The 16,007-nt window shown below is 51.2% G+C and overlaps 2 protein-coding genes across 7 annotated transcripts; one reads left to right on the forward strand and one right to left on the reverse strand.

Annotated features, from left to right (window-relative positions):
• Window positions 1–308: 308 nt before the first annotated feature.
• LOC105695139 (testis-expressed protein 2) lies at window positions 309–4,811 on the forward strand. 2 transcript variants are annotated; one of them, XM_012416456.2, is made up of 8 exons: window positions 309–398; window positions 653–721; window positions 800–2,027; window positions 2,096–2,365; window positions 2,452–2,644; window positions 2,768–3,264; window positions 3,332–3,404; window positions 3,472–4,811. In XM_012416456.2, the coding sequence occupies exons 2-8, from the start codon at window positions 673–675 to the stop codon at window positions 3,799–3,801; spliced, it is 2,640 nt and encodes an 879-aa protein (XP_012271879.1). In that variant the 5' UTR covers window positions 309–398; window positions 653–672; the 3' UTR covers window positions 3,802–4,811. The 2 variants fall into 2 exon arrangements, with proteins under 2 accessions (XP_012271879.1, XP_012271878.1); XM_012416455.2 differs by having other exon boundaries at window positions 311–721.
• LOC105695140 (meteorin-like protein) lies at window positions 4,651–15,272 on the reverse strand. 5 transcript variants are annotated; one of them, XM_023433951.1, is made up of 7 exons: window positions 14,969–15,272; window positions 13,968–14,144; window positions 9,594–9,784; window positions 9,297–9,461; window positions 7,580–8,426; window positions 5,753–6,311; window positions 4,651–5,667 (listed from the first exon to the last, which is right to left on the reverse strand). In XM_023433951.1, exons 5-7 carry the CDS (start codon window positions 7,699–7,701, stop codon window positions 5,455–5,457), a joined length of 894 nt encoding a protein of 297 aa, XP_023289719.1. In that variant the 5' UTR covers window positions 7,702–8,426; window positions 9,297–9,461; window positions 9,594–9,784; window positions 13,968–14,144; window positions 14,969–15,272; the 3' UTR covers window positions 4,651–5,454. The 5 variants fall into 5 exon arrangements, with proteins under 5 accessions (XP_023289719.1, XP_023289721.1, XP_023289720.1 ...); XM_023433953.1 differs by lacking the exon at window positions 9,297–9,461; XM_023433952.1 differs by lacking the exons at window positions 13,968–14,144; window positions 14,969–15,272 and adding an exon at window positions 13,397–13,448.
• Window positions 15,273–16,007: the final 735 nt, after the last annotated feature.

Here is a 16,007-nt window from a genome sequence, read left to right on the forward strand (position 1 = left end):
GTAATGCCACGGCGGAAGTCTAGTACCTGGTGAGATACGGAGCAGGTTTGATCCGGGCTCTGTTAAAACTTGAAATAGCCCGCCATTTTAAGTTTTCGTTATCTGCTTCCTGGTGTCGCCTATGGTGGCGTGGGAAAACTTGTACACTGGCGGACACGATTGCGTTCGTCGTGCATTGCCGTTTCTGTGGCTGCAGGGAAGGTTCGTGTCCAGCGCTATACTTTACTGATGCGCGGTAGTGCCTACCCCATGATGTATTCTTGTGCTCATGCTTCCGCTCTTATGATCATGCTTTCGTGGTCCGATTCCTTTCATTGACAGTTCCTAGGGAAAAAGTGAGGTTAATCGACAGCGAGCAGTCAAAGTGGACGCGAGTGCGATGAATACGTAAAACGAATGTACGTTTATTCGCGATAATCCCATGATAATGACGGAGTCGCGTATAAGGAGCATGCGAATGGTCGACTGTGTAAAAAGCCTCGACGATGCTGCGAATCGAAACGCGGAGTGGGCGATTCCATGTCTCGGATGAACGTTGTTACGCTTCGTGATCGAGCTACCTAGTGGCCATTTATTAATTTCGGCAACGATCGTCGATCGTTTCTGATATTCCTTTTAGTGTGGTAAAGATCTAAAAGGAACTGTTTTACAGCCAAAGGTAGCAGCGCGAACATGACGTCGAAGCAAAGTCCTGGAAAGACTAGTCTCTGCTTGCTAAAAGGTCGACTTGTTCGAATTTGTTTGAAATGTTTGTCCCGATCGTTATGTATTTTAATTTCACCGTTTTTCTTTTGTACAGGTAAATCGATTGCTACGTCGGTTCCCGCGATTCGTTATCATGCAAGTGACGACGAGTTGGAAGAGTTGTATCCCAGCTCCGAGGAAGAACCTCTCGCTCCGGAGCTGGAGAAACTCTCTCCGAAGAATAGTCCTGGTAAGAACGTGAAAAGTAAGGCTACGGAAGGACTGCTCGTGGAAGGGGGTTCCGAGAGAAGACCCGAGAGCAACGAGGACGACCTGTCGGAGGGCACGCCTCCCGCTGTTCCTTGGAAGATGCTCTCCGACATCAAGGGCAAGATTACCAAGTCCTTTGAAGAAAAGTTGTCGGAGATGAAGAACGAGAGAAAAAGGAGCAAGCGGAGGAGCGGAGAAAATTCCAGTGTGAGCGAGTCCGAGGAGTTTGGGGATGTTACGCCGACCGAGGAATCCGTGACCGAGAAACGGGAGAAGGATTCGGCCTCCCCGACGTTGTGTCGACGAGGTCATGCTATAGGGTTTTCGCGATTTCCCCGTATAAAAACTGGATTGAAAACCAAAAAATCGGAAGATGACGGCATAGAAAGCGGAGTGGAGGCTGCCGAGTCTGTCGAAGAAGATGCTCCTGTCGTTCCGGACGATAAGCGAGACGGCATCGGCGAGATTACGTATTCCGACGATGCGTCCAAGAGATTACGGTTCCTTGCCGGGCCTCGCCCTTTCTCCGAAGAGTTCTCCGGTCCCAAATTTCGAAACACCGTGTCCATTTATTCGCAATTGAAGGGTCCTGTCATCTATCGGTTGCTAATGTTGCCTTTGATACTCTGCTGTTCCTATTATTTTATACCTCTACCGGCTTATATGCTAGGCCTCTTTGGAGGAATATTTATCGCGATTACCGTGAGCAATTTGATAACTGGAGTTAGGAAGATCCTGTTGACACCGCTTGAGGCAAGTAACCGTCGAAAACCGGTCGTGCCCGTATTCAAAATCCCTGCCGTGGCGGAACACGCGGTGGTCGACAGATTCGAGGGTTGGCTGAACGAACTGCCGTACAAGTATGACCCAGAAAACTACCACGTTGCCAGGACGAATCCGGTATACTTTAAGCTCGAGGGAGACACGCTGCGCGTTATGGATACCAGAAACAGAATACCCAAGAGAACTGTCTGGGATGAGACCGTTCAGAAACCAAAGTTCACCAAGAAACGAATCTACACCCTGGCTGGTGCAAAGATCGAGTTACTCCCGCATGGTTTGATCAGGCGAAGGTACCACCTATCGACGCGTCCCTACGTTCTATCCTGATTTTAACCTTGTCCATTGACTCGATTATTAGGAGGTGGAGTAAAAAGTACCCGATCTGCGTAACCTTTGGGAAGGAGGCCTTGCTGGAGTGCACGACGATGGATGCTTCGCTAGAGGACGAGACTTCTCGAGCGGACCCGGAGAACGAAACGCCGACTCTCGAGGAAGAGGAGACCGACGAAGACCTCTCCCAATCCAGAGACCATCGGGAAGTGTTTCGCGACATCGACGAGGATGAAGAGGAAGATCGGGAAATGAAAATGTTCATCTTTGCTCGAGCCGATCGTCAAAAAGAGGATTGGTAAGAGCGTGTTACGCTCAACGGCCAGGACTCCAACCTCGATCTCATTGCTTGCTTGCGTCGTCTCTCTCCTTTCTATTTGACAGGTACAGGAGGTTGGCACTTGCTACCAACGTCTTCGGCAAACGAAACTCGTCTACTTCCGTAAAGGATGCGGCGGCACCGTCGACGAATTCCTTCTCCCCTAGCAACGAGTCGAAAAGTGCTGCTACTTTATTAACGATTAGTGAGACCGTCCCCGAATTCAGCTATAACGCTTACATGACCCGTTACATCGAGGTAAGTAAACTGTCAAATTTCTATCGGTGAAAACCGTCTGGAAAACGGTAAGGACGAAGTAGTATTCCGAGTACGCGGTATAACTTGGATGTGGTTAACGATCGGTTCTCTTCTCTCTTGGAGACCGATTCGAATCCTGAAAATGGGGACGTCGTCTGGATGAATGCGCTTCTGGCCAGAGTACTCTTCGACATGCACAAGTGCCCGGATACGACCAGTCCGATTCAAGACAAGATTCAAAGGAAGCTGTCCAACATAAAGCTGCCTTACTTCATGGAAAGCTTACACGTATCGGAGCTGAAGATAGGTCAGGGTGCCCCGGTGATACACAAGGCATCGAAACCGGTCCTGGATGAGCGGGGCCTGTGGTTGGATCTGGATATAGCTTACGATGGATACCTTACGATGACCATAGAGACCAAGCTGAACCTGATGAAGCTGAAACGAGCTGGTTCGTTGTCGAGCAACTCCAATGACACCCTGGACTTGGACAAACCCAAAGTAGCCAGATCTCCGATGTTCGACAGTGACGTCGAGGACAGCCCGGAGACCTCCACGGAAGAAGAGGACGGTGCCAATCTCTCTGCTTCCGGTCATGGCGGGGCCTCGAAGGAGTCCACGTGAGTGCCTACTTGTTCTCTTGACACTTATGTCGGTATTGAATGAATGAATAAATATTTCTTCCAGGCCATCCCAATCATCGGGAAGGAAGTTCTTGAGTATGGTGGACAAATTGGCAGCCAACAAGTATTTCCAGCACGTATGTACTCCGATGTGGAATCGGTTCTTCCGGAGGAGAGAACCTCCGTTAATCTATAACTTTGTAGGCAACGGAGTTATCTTACATTAGAAGAGCCATGGAAGGAGTTTCCAACACAGAGATTCGTTTAATGGTAAGCGTGTCGAGCATCGAGGGCTGCCTGGCACTGAACGTCCCTCCGCCACCAGCCGATAGATTGTGGTATGGCTTCAGAAACGTTCCAAAGATCAGTCTCACGGCTCAGCCAGCTCTGGGGGAAAAGACTGTAAAGAATGGTTACGTGACCAAGTGGATCGAGTCGAAACTACTGCGCGAGTTTGAGAAACTAGTCGTTCTGCCAAACATGGACGACCTCGTTATACCCCTGTGTCCGAACTATCCGTACGTGTCGTCGTAGTATGTGATCCGACGTGTTTGTCTCGCTGCCTGCACCGATGTACATAAGTATCGAATTCCCCGATAGTCGGGGCTTATTTAGTGATTTCGTTATCCTGCGTTTCCTCGTGCCTGCATTCCAAGTCTCCGGTGACAGTTCCCTCCTTCCGAGAGACTCCGGAGTCCCTCGGCTACTCCTCCCCTCAAGAGTTTCACGCTGTACGAGACCGAGTCTTATTTGTATATCTATATTCGTATGTTCGTAAACGCCCTTCTTTTCTATCCAAAGTCTGACGAAATTCCAACCTAAGGAGCAGCCGAAGGAGGTAGGAGGCTTTTCTCCTCATTTTCCAACCTCGTCGACCTCTATTTTTCGATTAATTTACAAGTGGACCGATGGTGCGCACCTTGACTCGGTTCGTCCGGTTCGCTCCCGGTGGAACGAAACGAGCGAAAAGTGTGTCATTGATTGGCTCCGAAGGCCAGAGAAGAGGCATACGCCTCTGAAAGGAATATTTATTGTCGAGATCGGAGATATTTTGGTATACGAGTCTTTAAGTAACCGACAATCAAATGACCTAACCTAAGTTCACCCGACTGCAAGACCGAGGAGGTTATTCTTTCTTGTTAATAATCGTGCTTAACGTTTTGAAGCTGTGATTAAGACTTTATAAAGTGCAAACTGATGCAAGGGAGGCGCTTTTGGTCTCTCTCCTTCTCGGTTCTTTCCTGTTCTCCCCGAACAACAATCTGTCGAGTCGAGTGCACTGATGTGCATGGATGCGTGCAGATGCGCCTACCGTTCGGAGCGGTCGACGATTACGCGCCAAAGTCCGAGGGATAGTTGGGAAGATGAATAGAAGTCTGTTGGTAATTTTTGAGACTTTGGAAAAAAAGAGAAGAATACAAATGACAGAGAGAAAAAAGGAGAAAGGTAGCTTTTTTCTATGGAAGCGCGTAGAACTGTGCGCTCCTCCGCATAGTACTCGCACGTGTTTGTTATCAAATTAATAAAATACTATGTGTATTGCGCGTTTGTCGAAATCTACTTTCTCAGTCCTTTCGATATCAGCCTGACACATATTTTCAATTAATGCAAACTGAACTTCCATTCTCTTGCAATTCTTCTCTCTCCTTCTACTTTATTTGCACCCTTTGATGCACGCGATCGTCTCACGTAAAAATATACCTTCGTATAAACCTCTCATATATAATACAACATTAATATCACAGTTAGGAGATCGGTGTCTTACTTTCAAAGTACACGCATTCGTGCCTGTATGTATATGTACACGGGCGCAAGTATTTACAATCTTTCTACACTCTGCGAAGCACCTTGTCCTGCCTATATCCACTGCGATGATAAACGTAACTTCCAATGGGATAATGCGAAGGAATTACATTTGTCACAAAACTTCACCAATTGGAAATATGCGAAGGAACTGTGACAAATACCGAATGATGATACTGCCGTGAGACTCCTATATTCAAGATTACGTTCCATCTTCATTGGATGTCGGAGTCGTTGCTTGAAACAAGGAGGCATCGGATCCGAGATTCTTTCGTAGGTTAAGGAATTTTCTCAACGTGCGACAAACGCCACTTTTGAAGGGGAGCACTACCGAACTGTGTACCGAAGGCATTTCATTGGTTCCTAACGGAGAATTGAGCTCCGCTAACTCCTGAGGACGCAGGGTGCGGTTCCAAGTTCTCTGACAGCTTCTGCCCAAGCTTCGAGTCTTGGCGCGCAGGCTAACGTGAGATCCCCTAATCGTCTCTTGGCCATGATGACAAACTCTCCCTGGCCATGTCTCGCGTCGCAAGATGCAGGCACTCTAACTCTGACTTCCTTCCGGAAGTCGATATCTCCCGATTCGATTTCGTTATCCTAAAAGAGCGTTGACTTTAAATCCACTCGTTAGCGATGTATTAATTCGTTAGAGGAGCACGATTCGTATCGAAGGCTGCCTTACCTCGGTTTCTTCGACCCGACGAAGAGTCTTGGTCAGCCCAATGACGAGTTCTGCTATTTCCAGTTCGGGCCTGGCTTCGACGGCGCTCACAGTGCCCCTGGCAACGAGATCACTCTGGCAATAAGCCTTTGCCAACTCTTCTTTCGTGCAGGGTCGGCACTCGACCTCTTCCTCCTCGATTTCGAGACGATTGCTGGCCTCCAAGTCGTACTTGAGCTCGACCCTAGACTTTGAAACTCCTTTGCCTACGGCGATAAATTTTCCATCCGAGTCAGCTTCGACAAAGAGGCCGGCGACTCGTCCTCTTGAATGGAAACATCGATGCAAAGCTTCGTGTTTCCCGTCACCTGGTGCATAGAGTTGCCTTAGAGCACCTCCGGTCTCCAAGTACACCCTGGCAGGTCCGGAGACCTTTATACAACCGCGAAACCCATTCCCGGACTCCGAAGAAAGGACCACGCGAAGAGCTCCTCCAGGATATCGCCATGATACCGTCCCTCGAGAGCATCTTAGGTACACCGGACGCACTCCTCGACTGGCGCCATTCCCTCCGTTTCCACTAGAAAACAAATTGAAACACTAAAATCGTCCGATCGATTCTCTTCTCTTTAAATGTTCCGGAAGGAAGCGAGAGCAACTACGAGAACTCTCAGTTTTAAGGTTACCCTAAGCGCTAAGTCATGGAACCATTTTCCATTTCACATCTGTCCTCGACACCGTTCAGCGGCTCAAACCAGTTAACACCGAGGATACTATAAAAGCGACACACCTTGCGATAACCTGTACGATCGCATCGACGCGTCGCAAAGTAGAATGGATGTACATTTCTTGTTTTGACGATCGAGGAGCAAGGTTAGCGCGATTTCGAAGGACCTCGAGGCCACGTTAAAAGGGAGGCGCGGCAAAAGGACGAAGCAATCAGGGACCGGTTTGAAATCCGGACGCGCCAGAGCAACGAGAGACTGGTTCGTCGATTTTAATAAAGCAGGTTTTTGCTCCGTTGGTTATTCAATTATCGCGAGCAAAGATCGCGCGACTGCACCCCGACCTTCGTGTTAAGATCCATTCGAACGTGGCTACAGGGGATACTAACGATTCAAAAATAAAATAAGTAATCCTTAACCTCCACGGGGTCAATTTTGTAATTGTAACTTGAATTAATGAAAATGCTAAAAGGGACACTCACGATTTTCTAACTTTCACTAGGGTGAAAATGTGCGATACTTCACATGAGATCTCTCGACAAGAAATTTTAACTCAGTTTATACCGATGACTTGGTACGCGTACTAAAGGAGTAGTTTTGTCAAACAGTCGCGTACAGAGACGGTACCAACGATCGTACGCGTACCAAGTGATCGGTGTAAACTAAGCCATACACGGTACGCCTTCAATCCAGGCATTTTGCATTTTCACCCGGAAAATGCAAAATCGGATGAATAAACTCGAGTGAGATGAAAGTGCGAGATGTGAGCACTCTTACCAAAAATGCAAAATCGACCCCCGGGACTAATTTTAAATCCGTCATTTTCTTTGGAGTAAGGAATGTTTTTCTCGACTGCTTAATCGCATCTTTTTTCTGAGATATTAGAACCGTCAGCGATTCGAAACAAATAATTTTACTTGAAAAGAAGTACTTTCAACGCCGAGACAACTCGTTTCTCTCTTACTCGTCGTCCACCGAATAAGATAGCCTAGTAATCCATTACTTGACACCTGTTTCAATGGTTATCGAGGGACTCGGACGTTTGCGATAGAGATTGTCTATTCTTTGCACGAAATCGCGTCGATACTTTCTCGGTCGCAAAAGATAAAATCTTGGGGCTTACATTCCGGCCCAGTCGCACTGATCGACCGTCGGGACGGCCGGGACGGTAGGCGCCGCCCTAGCAGCCGCGACGACGAGGCCCAAGATCACCAAAGACGCGAGGAACTCCGCTGCCGGCTTCATCTTGAGCGCGTCGGGCCACCTCCCTCGGTCATTCCGGGCCCGGTTCCGTGCGGTTCTACTTTCTCGAAACCACCGTGACTCTGAGAAAGATATTGCAATCCGCGTCGCGACGACTTTCTCGTTAATTTCAACCCACTAAGTTTCTACCATGGAGTGAACGTCGACGGGCCTTTTCAGACGCAGAGTTACGAACGGGACCGACAAGGAAAGAAGGGCAGGAGGGGGAGAGAGGGGGAGAGAGGGAGAGAGAAAAAGAAAGAGAACGAAGCGCACTCTTGCCGTCGGTATTCGACCGCGTGGAATGAACCGCAGGATGGTCGAGGAACGTTCGACGGAGATCGCGGCGAACCGTGGGCGGCCGCGATCTGGAAGCGACTGGCGGCCCGCAATCCGGAGGCGAGTGGACGCCGTTGTCGACGTCGCTGTCGCCGCTGTCGTCGCTGGGAGGGGGAAACACGCGGGCACGTGGGCTAACCCTGCCACCGACCGGACCGAGCGACCACTCGACTCGCCGCCGTTTGCTTCGTCCACCTCCTCGAAAACCCCTTTTATTCTTCGCTTCTTTATCCACTCTGCGTACATATTTATTCGTTCCTTTTCCGGTTCTCTCGACTGTTGGAGGAAAGGAGCTCGACGGCCGCCCACTTGGCCTTGCCGCGTTTCCCTGGTCCAGTTACGTCGCCGCGCCGATCGCCTCCTCGAGTATCTCCACCGAGCGTCTCTTCCTGCCAAAGAAAGTTGGATGCAATCAATGACGAATCCGCGAATTTCGAAGACTACGGGACCACGACCCGATTTCCTCGGAGTCGATCGGGTCCGCGGAGAATGGATCAATTGACCCCCGTGACGTCACGTGCTAGCGACAAGTGCGAGTCCGCGGATGCGAAAGAATCGACCGAGACGCGAGCGCGGCCTAATTGGACCGAATTGCCGGCGAGCCAGCCGCTCGTCGGAAATTAATAAACGTAGTCGCGAACGCTACCGAAGGCGTCCCTCTGCCCCCCATTTAATCGTTCCGACGAATCTCTACGACGCGATTCCGCGACGAGGACTCCGCGGACGTAAGGAAATTCATACTTGCTCCTAATCCTTTTGTCGTCCCGAATTCTAAAGCCGTGGAATTCTTTTTTCAAGAAACGGCTCGTCGAATCTCTAACGCTAAAGACTCGAGAGAGGTGAGTCTACCGGGCACGAGGAGCTCTTCTTCGCCCTCGGGGAAGCGCAGTTTGCACGCGCTAAAGCGGGAATCGCGTGAGTGGACGCGGCCCCGTGAGTGCGAGCGAGAAGCCGGGAGCTCGTTATTATGCCGCGAGCAGGCGCGAGCAGGCGCGAGCGAGCGCAGCGGCTATGCATATAATGGAGGCCGGGTTCACGGGCCGCGGGCCACGCGACCCCCGTTTATTAAAGTAATCTTTGCAATTACGGAAAAATGCCAGCACGTATGCACCGAGGACGACGCGACGAGGAGAGCCGCGAGCCCGGAGGCTGGAGACGCTCCCGGCGAGGACTTGAATTCTCCCGTGCGACGTAACGAGAGCGTCATAGTCTCCGTGTGCAGAATTTCGTCAAGACCTCGATCGAGGTATCGGACTTACGCCTCTTCCAAGAAAGTCTCCTCGTCGACGCAACCGGGACTGCATTCCCTCGGGTTGGCCACGTAGTCGCGGATGCCCATTGTCGTCATCCCCGTTTCGTATTGCTCCAGAGAGACGTGTCCCACGCATGTAGGGTCTAGGCTTCGGAAAACGCTCCTCGAGTGTCTGAAATTTCGCATGAGCTGACGAAACTGGTCCGGGTCTTTTCGAGTCCCTCGAGTCGCGATAAATTATCAAACGAACGATGAGACGAGGGGGAGAGGAAGCAGGAGATTAATCTGGAATCAAACTGCAAACCTATCGTCGAATAGCAACGGAGGTGTCCTCAATCCCGCCCTGAAGAGAATGCACTCGTCCAGGAGATTGTAAAGGTATCCCACGGGATCGTCAGGCATGTCGACCAACAGATAACCAATCAGGAAGTCGAATAGTTCTAGAATCTTGTACTCCTCCAAATAATTCCGGGCTTCTTCCTCTCTTTGAATAATCTGAAACTCGAGCCATCGTTTGTACCATTTTCAATTATACGTGATGAATGCTCCCCCCTCCAATTAATTCCACAAAGTAAAAAATAAAGAGGGCCGATGTTTCGAGAGGCAAAAATCGAGACGAGGAATGTAAATTAATTAGGAAGAATCCCGTCTAAGAATTCGTCGCTGAGCCCCAAGGTCCACTTTGCGGGGGTCGATAGGGCCGGAATAAGCGAGTAAATTTAACTCCAAGGCTCTGTTCGATATTGTTCGTTGTAGCGATATCACGTGTGCTCATGCAAGTATTACGAGTCCGGATAAAAAAAACCTCTCCTTCTGAGTCGCAGGCGTGGAATTAGGGCGAGCCTGTGGGAAACCTGGAGTTTCGCTTAGGAAAGGAGGAGCTATAATAAACACAGGAGAGAGAGAGAGAAAGAGCTTTCCTAGCAGGCACCTTAAACCGCAGCCCCATTAATTTCCCGCCTTTCGAGGTCGACGCACACGGGACTCTTGACTCGAAGGGCAAAATGAGAGGTTTCGTGTACTCGAGATACCGTCGGAAACAATCTTCTATCCCTATAACTCACGATTTTTCGGGCGGCGAAGCTTCGATGTCCAATCAGAGAATTCACATATTCTGGAGCAATCGTTACTTCCATTTCAGACGTTGTCATCCCTAGCTCGATAATCTCGATGGTCGAATCAGTGTCGTAGGTATAAAAGTTAATTTTCAAAATGAATTCTTCGTTAGAGAATGTCTAGGGTGAACCGCGCGAAAAGTAGCGTCCCCGTTGCCATGGTGATGTGTTTCGCGTCCTCGTTGCCACGACGACGCGACCACGTGGACCATGCGGGGTACGTCTAGATAGGTAACGGGGACGCGCCCGAACGTCGGAACCGTCGAGAGCGTCGATCTCGACGTATGTTTTCCAGAAATAGCGTTTTCTTCGTACCGAGTGCCATAGAGCGAACAGGGGAAAGAGATCCTGCGAGTTCCGCGACGAAGTTGCAACCGAGGTGGCGAGGATAAGCACGTCGGCACGTGCTTCTCCCCTGGAATGGCATCCAGCGATTGGCGAGGAAAGAACCGGTTAGGTTCTTTCGGTCCAGAAGAAAGGACACGACCTCCTTTTCTAGGAAAACTGGGCGATCCTTTTCTCCACCCTTGTAAGGACATATCTCGTCCCCGTCGATGGTCAGCCGAGTCTTGAACTGGTTCGTTTGCACTTCTTACCTTCCCCCCTGGCCTCTCGCGAACCGGTCCGCGATTTCCCTTCCGCGGGTCTTCGAAAGTGTCTAAATTTGTCGCGCAGAGGTGCTAACTGTGTAAAGTCTTACGAAGATCTCCGAGGCCCGATCGGGTTCCTCCGAGACGTTTAATGGGCCAGGACCCTTTGGGCGCCCTGAGAGGCCTGAAAACGTTCTCCGCGATAATTTTATCACCTGGCACTCCGCGTGAAGTGAACCTTTCAGGTGTTATCTACGTTAAAAGAGTGCCCCACGAAAAGTGGTATCGCCTGGAGAGCGAAAAATCTCACTTTGAAAAGGACTCTCGGCGCTGCCGGAAACGTGAAGTTCGCCGCGAGCTCGGGCACCGAGGACGTCCGGGCGGGCTTAGCTCTTGGCCTCCTACAAACTCGAGCTTTTCACACCGACGCGCGTGCGCCGTAGATAACCAAGACGTATATGCAACCTCGGATCCGCTTGCCGAGGTCGGCTGTAAATAAATTCGTGCACCCCGTAAGACGATACGGCCCTTTTCTCCGGTTCTGCAGGCAAACCCTCGGGGCCTGTTGTAACGCGAGTCCGCGTCAGCAGCGCCGGTTACCTCCGCTGGACTAATTTCGAAAATTTAATCGACCGAGCTGGTCGGACAGCTCTCGGTGCCCCGATCGATCGTCGATAAGGGTCCCTCGATCGGAGCCCCCTCGGAGTCGGAACGCCTCGTGCGGGGGGTCGGCCCCGCCGGTTCCAGCCAGGGTGAGGTTCGCCGTCTACGTGGCCGACTCCCTCGATCCGATATCTCGTATCAACGCATAGGAAAATTTCTGTACTTCTTCCTCGCAGACCCGTTTCGCTCGATCTCTTTAGCGAATACTCGACGCCAGACGCGATTATCTCTTGTTCTCCTTCTTCGAGGCTGTCCTCGCCCGGAGCTCGCTATCTCGCGTCCTCTTCTCCGTCGGGTTAGCATCGAATGTCAAATGTACATGCGTGAAAGGCATATCCGCGCGTGATACGAGTTTCATTTAAGAAATATCACCTACGCCCGCGTCCATAGCCGATCTTAAAACGCGCCTTTCTTCCAGTTCGATCTCTCCGTCCTGTGTCCTCATGGGCAGCCCGTGATTCTCTCTCCTTGTCCATCTGATCGCCCCCGCCCGGGGCTCGAGATCAGGATACAGGCCGTATATCGTGTATATAACCGGCCTGGAACCCGTTACAACTATATCCCGCAAATATTCCTCCGCCTTCTCCGAGTTGGGGCCACGTCGAATCGCACGCGGGTAAAAGTTACAGCGAAGAAACCAAAGCCGACCGTGCATTCGTACATGGCGTCGATGCAAGGGTAACGTAGAAAAGTTTGGACAGAAAATGTGATAAATGTGGAAAGCGGGAGAGGTCCTACTGGGGGAAAGGTAGGGCGCAAGCGTGCTCCTAAGTTGCGCTGAAGTTAGCTAGGGGCCGCGTTTACGAGCGACCGAGCACTGCGTTTGGAACGTTGCAAAGCCGCTTGCAACTTGCCGCTTTTTTACCGAGACTTACGGGTAGATCCCGTAGGCGGTTGCGCTGTTTCCATATAAACACGAACCGCGGGAACGAGACCGAGAACGAGAACGAGAACGAGAACGAGAACGCGAACGCGAACGCGAACGCGAACGCGAACGCGAACGCGAACGCGAGACGAGCTCCAAGACGACGGGAGAGGAAATTGCCGTTTTAGAGGCGGCTGCTGCTCATTTCCGTATTACGGCATTACGTGGGATTTACGCGAGCGAATTATCCGCAAAGGAAGGTCGTTACCGTTCCTGCTCCCTGAATTAGCATGTGCTCTTGCTCAAACGTCCCTCGAAACTCTGTGGAATCATGACGAATTTCTTTTAAAAGAATCAAATGAAGCTTGGGTACTACCACAAGGGAAACGTCCTCCCCGGGAAATGAAATGAATGGCAAACCGTCAATCCTAGAGAATTTTTCAGTCACGAGCGAAGATTTTTTCCAGGTCTCTCGTTCAGAGGCCTACTGTTTAAAGTCTCGTCGTCCTCTTCTGGAGAGACGGGTCCTGCGGGAGGACCCTGCATAAATTCGATACGCGGTCGTTTAGCATAAACAATGGGGTATCCGGGCAGAGAAGGGACCGCTCCTCTCCCGGAGGCTGGTCGGGTTCGACGCTGGACCGGCCGGGAAAGGGAAGAAGAGAAGGGGAGGAAGGGAAGACAAGGCGCGCCTCGAGTCCCGCGTTTTATCACTTTTTGCTCCATTCGGTCCGGCAACAATGGACCTTGTCCCGTGCCGAGCCCGTGCCCGAGCCCGTGCCTTGGGCTACAACCCGAGCGAGCCGTAAAGCCGCACCCACACCGACCGAATCCCTCTCTCCCTCCTTTGGGTCCTCCTCCTACCTGTCCATACCTGGCCTCGCGTTCCGGTTTGCATCGGTTTTGGAGCGCTGCTCGAGATCCGAGGAACCTCGAAAACGGGAAATTCGACAAGAGACCTCGCACCCCAGGCTCTGGTCCCGGGGTCCTGGGGACCCAGAGGAGCAATCGGCAGGATTATACACCGTACCGTTGCAGTCGTACACACGCAAAAGTAACGACGGGTCGAGATTTTCGGGGAAACCGATTCGCGAAGAATTAAGAACGGTCCTAAAAGTTTGCCAGATACCGAAAGGGGCCTTTCCCGAAATTCTATGCAGCCTTCTTGTTCCCCCGAATTCCCCTCTTCTAGGGCCCCAGTCTCCCTGAGTCAAGTGTCGCTCTCGAGATCCCTCGAAAGCTCTGCGATCCTATTCCAGTCCAAATAACACTTCAGGATCCTTGGCGCCGACCACCCGGCTGGCTTCCAGACCTCCGGGACTTATCTAATATTACGATTACAATTTTCATTGAATTCAGACACGCGGTAATTCTAACAAACGAATCGGTTAAATTCGGACAACTAAGCGCGTATCAAGAACTACGTTTTGATTCAATTTACTTACGATTTTCTTTTGATAAAATTCAGCGTACTTGGATTTCGATCCTGGCACGCGGCAACTGGATGTGATTACCGGAAGGGTGCGGGAGAGAGTGCCAATTCTCCAAATTTGACCAATCCGCAAACGGCCGACCTTTCGACCTGGCTCAACTGGTCCACCGCCTGGTCACAACTTAACCTCCTACGGGGAAAGGAGATCGTTATTGTACAAGTAATATCATTCTGTCATAAATTGAAATGGAAAAGAACGCACATACATCTACATAAGTCGCGTTAAACGATGATCCAGGCTCGCCCCGCGAGAGAGGGAGAGAGAAAGAGAGCGGGAAGATGTAGCCCCCTCTCGGCCGACAAAGAGAGAAATAAGAGCGACGCGCTCGATTAGGCGAGTCGATCTTTTTACGGCCGACTGGCGACTCGGTGTAATTTCTTGCCCGATATGTAATATACATCGCGGTGACTCAGCTGCGCATACGCGTGAGCACTCCGCACCGCTCTCTGCACAGCGAGTATTGTAATTTAACCGGTTTGAGCCCTACTTCCGAGGCCGGAGTCGGCCCTCTAGGTCCACCCTTTGCTTCGTGGCCGAGCCCCTCGGACGAGCGAGTCTCGGTTCTCTCGGCTCGACTCTCCGCTAAGGCGCACCTTTCTACCTAAGGTTTTTTGATCGCCTCGCTTTATTTTCACCCCAGCTCGAAGGAGGACATTTCGTCCCTATCGTCTAGGACCGCTACCTAGAATTCATGGAAGATAGCTTCTCGATATTAATCGCACCTCTACGTAAATTCGTCCAACCTATGGCCAACGCTCGAAGCTCAAACATGGGACTCGATTCTACTTTTCGTTAGATCTCTCTTTTCCCCCTTTTGCCCTCTTGCCCTCCGGCCCGGCAAGAGACGAGACGGACACCCATCGGAAGAGAAGTGGAGCGGGGCAGCTTTCCACTCGATTCCTTCCCGACTCGCCGAGGAGTGTACGTATGTATGTATGTATGTATGTACGTACCCATCGGTACCTCTCGGGCCACGGCTCACGGCGATCGTCATGCATTATTCAGGATCCGTCCTATACCTCGGGGGACGTTCTGCCTCTTAGGAATTCTTTTTTACTCTGCACCTCTTTACCCCGGCCTCGACGACGCGGGGCTCCGATCACGCGCTCGAGTCTTTTGCCACTTTACAAACCCCCGGGATACGGCACGAAAGAGCTCCTCGCGTAAGTGCCAATTCCATACGATATTAAAATACGAAATAGTACACATGTACCGAATTAGTGGGAAAGAAAGCACGTCGAACGGCAAGACTTGCGGTACAAGTGGCGTACCGTTCGAACGCGGAAGTCAAGTCACAACTCGGAGGACTTACGAGAAAGCGCATAGAAATCCAAGGAAGGTGTGGCTTTCCTCCGTAACGTCACCCCGGTTCGTATCCTCGGAGGAAAGGGTCGTTGGAAAAGGTGTTCCTGGACCCGGGGCCCAGTCTTTCGCGGCCTCCGAATTCCGGGTCGCTCCCTTCCTAGCGAGTACGAGCGCGAGAGCGACGAGGAGGTCCGAGATAAGGTCGGGGCCATCGCGGCCGACCTTATCTCGCCGCGTTTATCCTTATCCTTATCTAAGGCACACGTTTCTGTCGGCACGGTCCGCGATATGCACACTCTGATAAGAAATCGTTCTTTATCTTCCCCTCTTTTCCGTAGGTTTTTTCTTCGTACAGCTAAGAAACGGAGGGCGCTCACACCTCGCGGGAGTCTCCTCCGTCGAACAGGTTTCCGGGGGACCGTTCTTCTTAACGGTTGGCGTCGACTCGAAGCGCGGGTTGAAGCGCGGATTTTGGAATGCGGGGAGAAATAGGGAGGATTAAATGGAGTGAATTCTGGAGCAGTGGTAGAGAGCGTTGTGCTAGACGGCTCTCGAGAGAAAGATGAAAAAAAGGAGGAAAAAATACTGGCCACTCCCTCGGTTCCCCTGCGGTCCCCCGCGATCCCCTGCGGTTCGGTATCGGGTTCCTTTCGATTATTCATGCGAGCCACGATCGGTGAACTGGAA

The sequence above is a fragment of the Orussus abietinus genome, unplaced genomic scaffold, assembly GCF_000612105.2.
Source record: "Orussus abietinus isolate OABI.00-Male unplaced genomic scaffold, Oabi_2.0 scaffold59, whole genome shotgun sequence".
Taxonomy (NCBI): domain Eukaryota; kingdom Metazoa; phylum Arthropoda; class Insecta; order Hymenoptera; family Orussidae; genus Orussus; species Orussus abietinus.

Bases quoted from the DNA above. Each gene is read 5' to 3' on its own strand.
- LOC105695139 (XM_012416456.2), top strand. From the start codon at position 673: ATGACGTCGAAGCAAAGTCCTGGAAAGACTAGTCTCTGCTTGCTAAAA. The intron at 2,645-2,767 runs GTAAGTAAACTG...TCTCTCTTGGAG, and splicing joins ACATGACCCGTTACATCGAG to ACCGATTCGAATCCTGAAAA. The intron at 3,405-3,471 runs GTATGTACTCCG...ATAACTTTGTAG, and splicing joins CCAACAAGTATTTCCAGCAC to GCAACGGAGTTATCTTACAT.
- LOC105695140 (XM_023433953.1), bottom strand. From the start codon at position 7,701: ATGAAGCCGGCAGCGGAGTTCCTCGCGTCTTTGGTGATCTTGGGCCTC. The intron at 6,312-7,579 runs GTAAGCCCCAAG...TTTGTTTTCTAG, and splicing joins CAGTGCGACTGGGCCGGAAT to TGGAAACGGAGGGAATGGCG. The intron at 5,668-5,752 runs GTAAGGCAGCCT...ACGCTCTTTTAG, and splicing joins GTCGGGTCGAAGAAACCGAG to GATAACGAAATCGAATCGGG.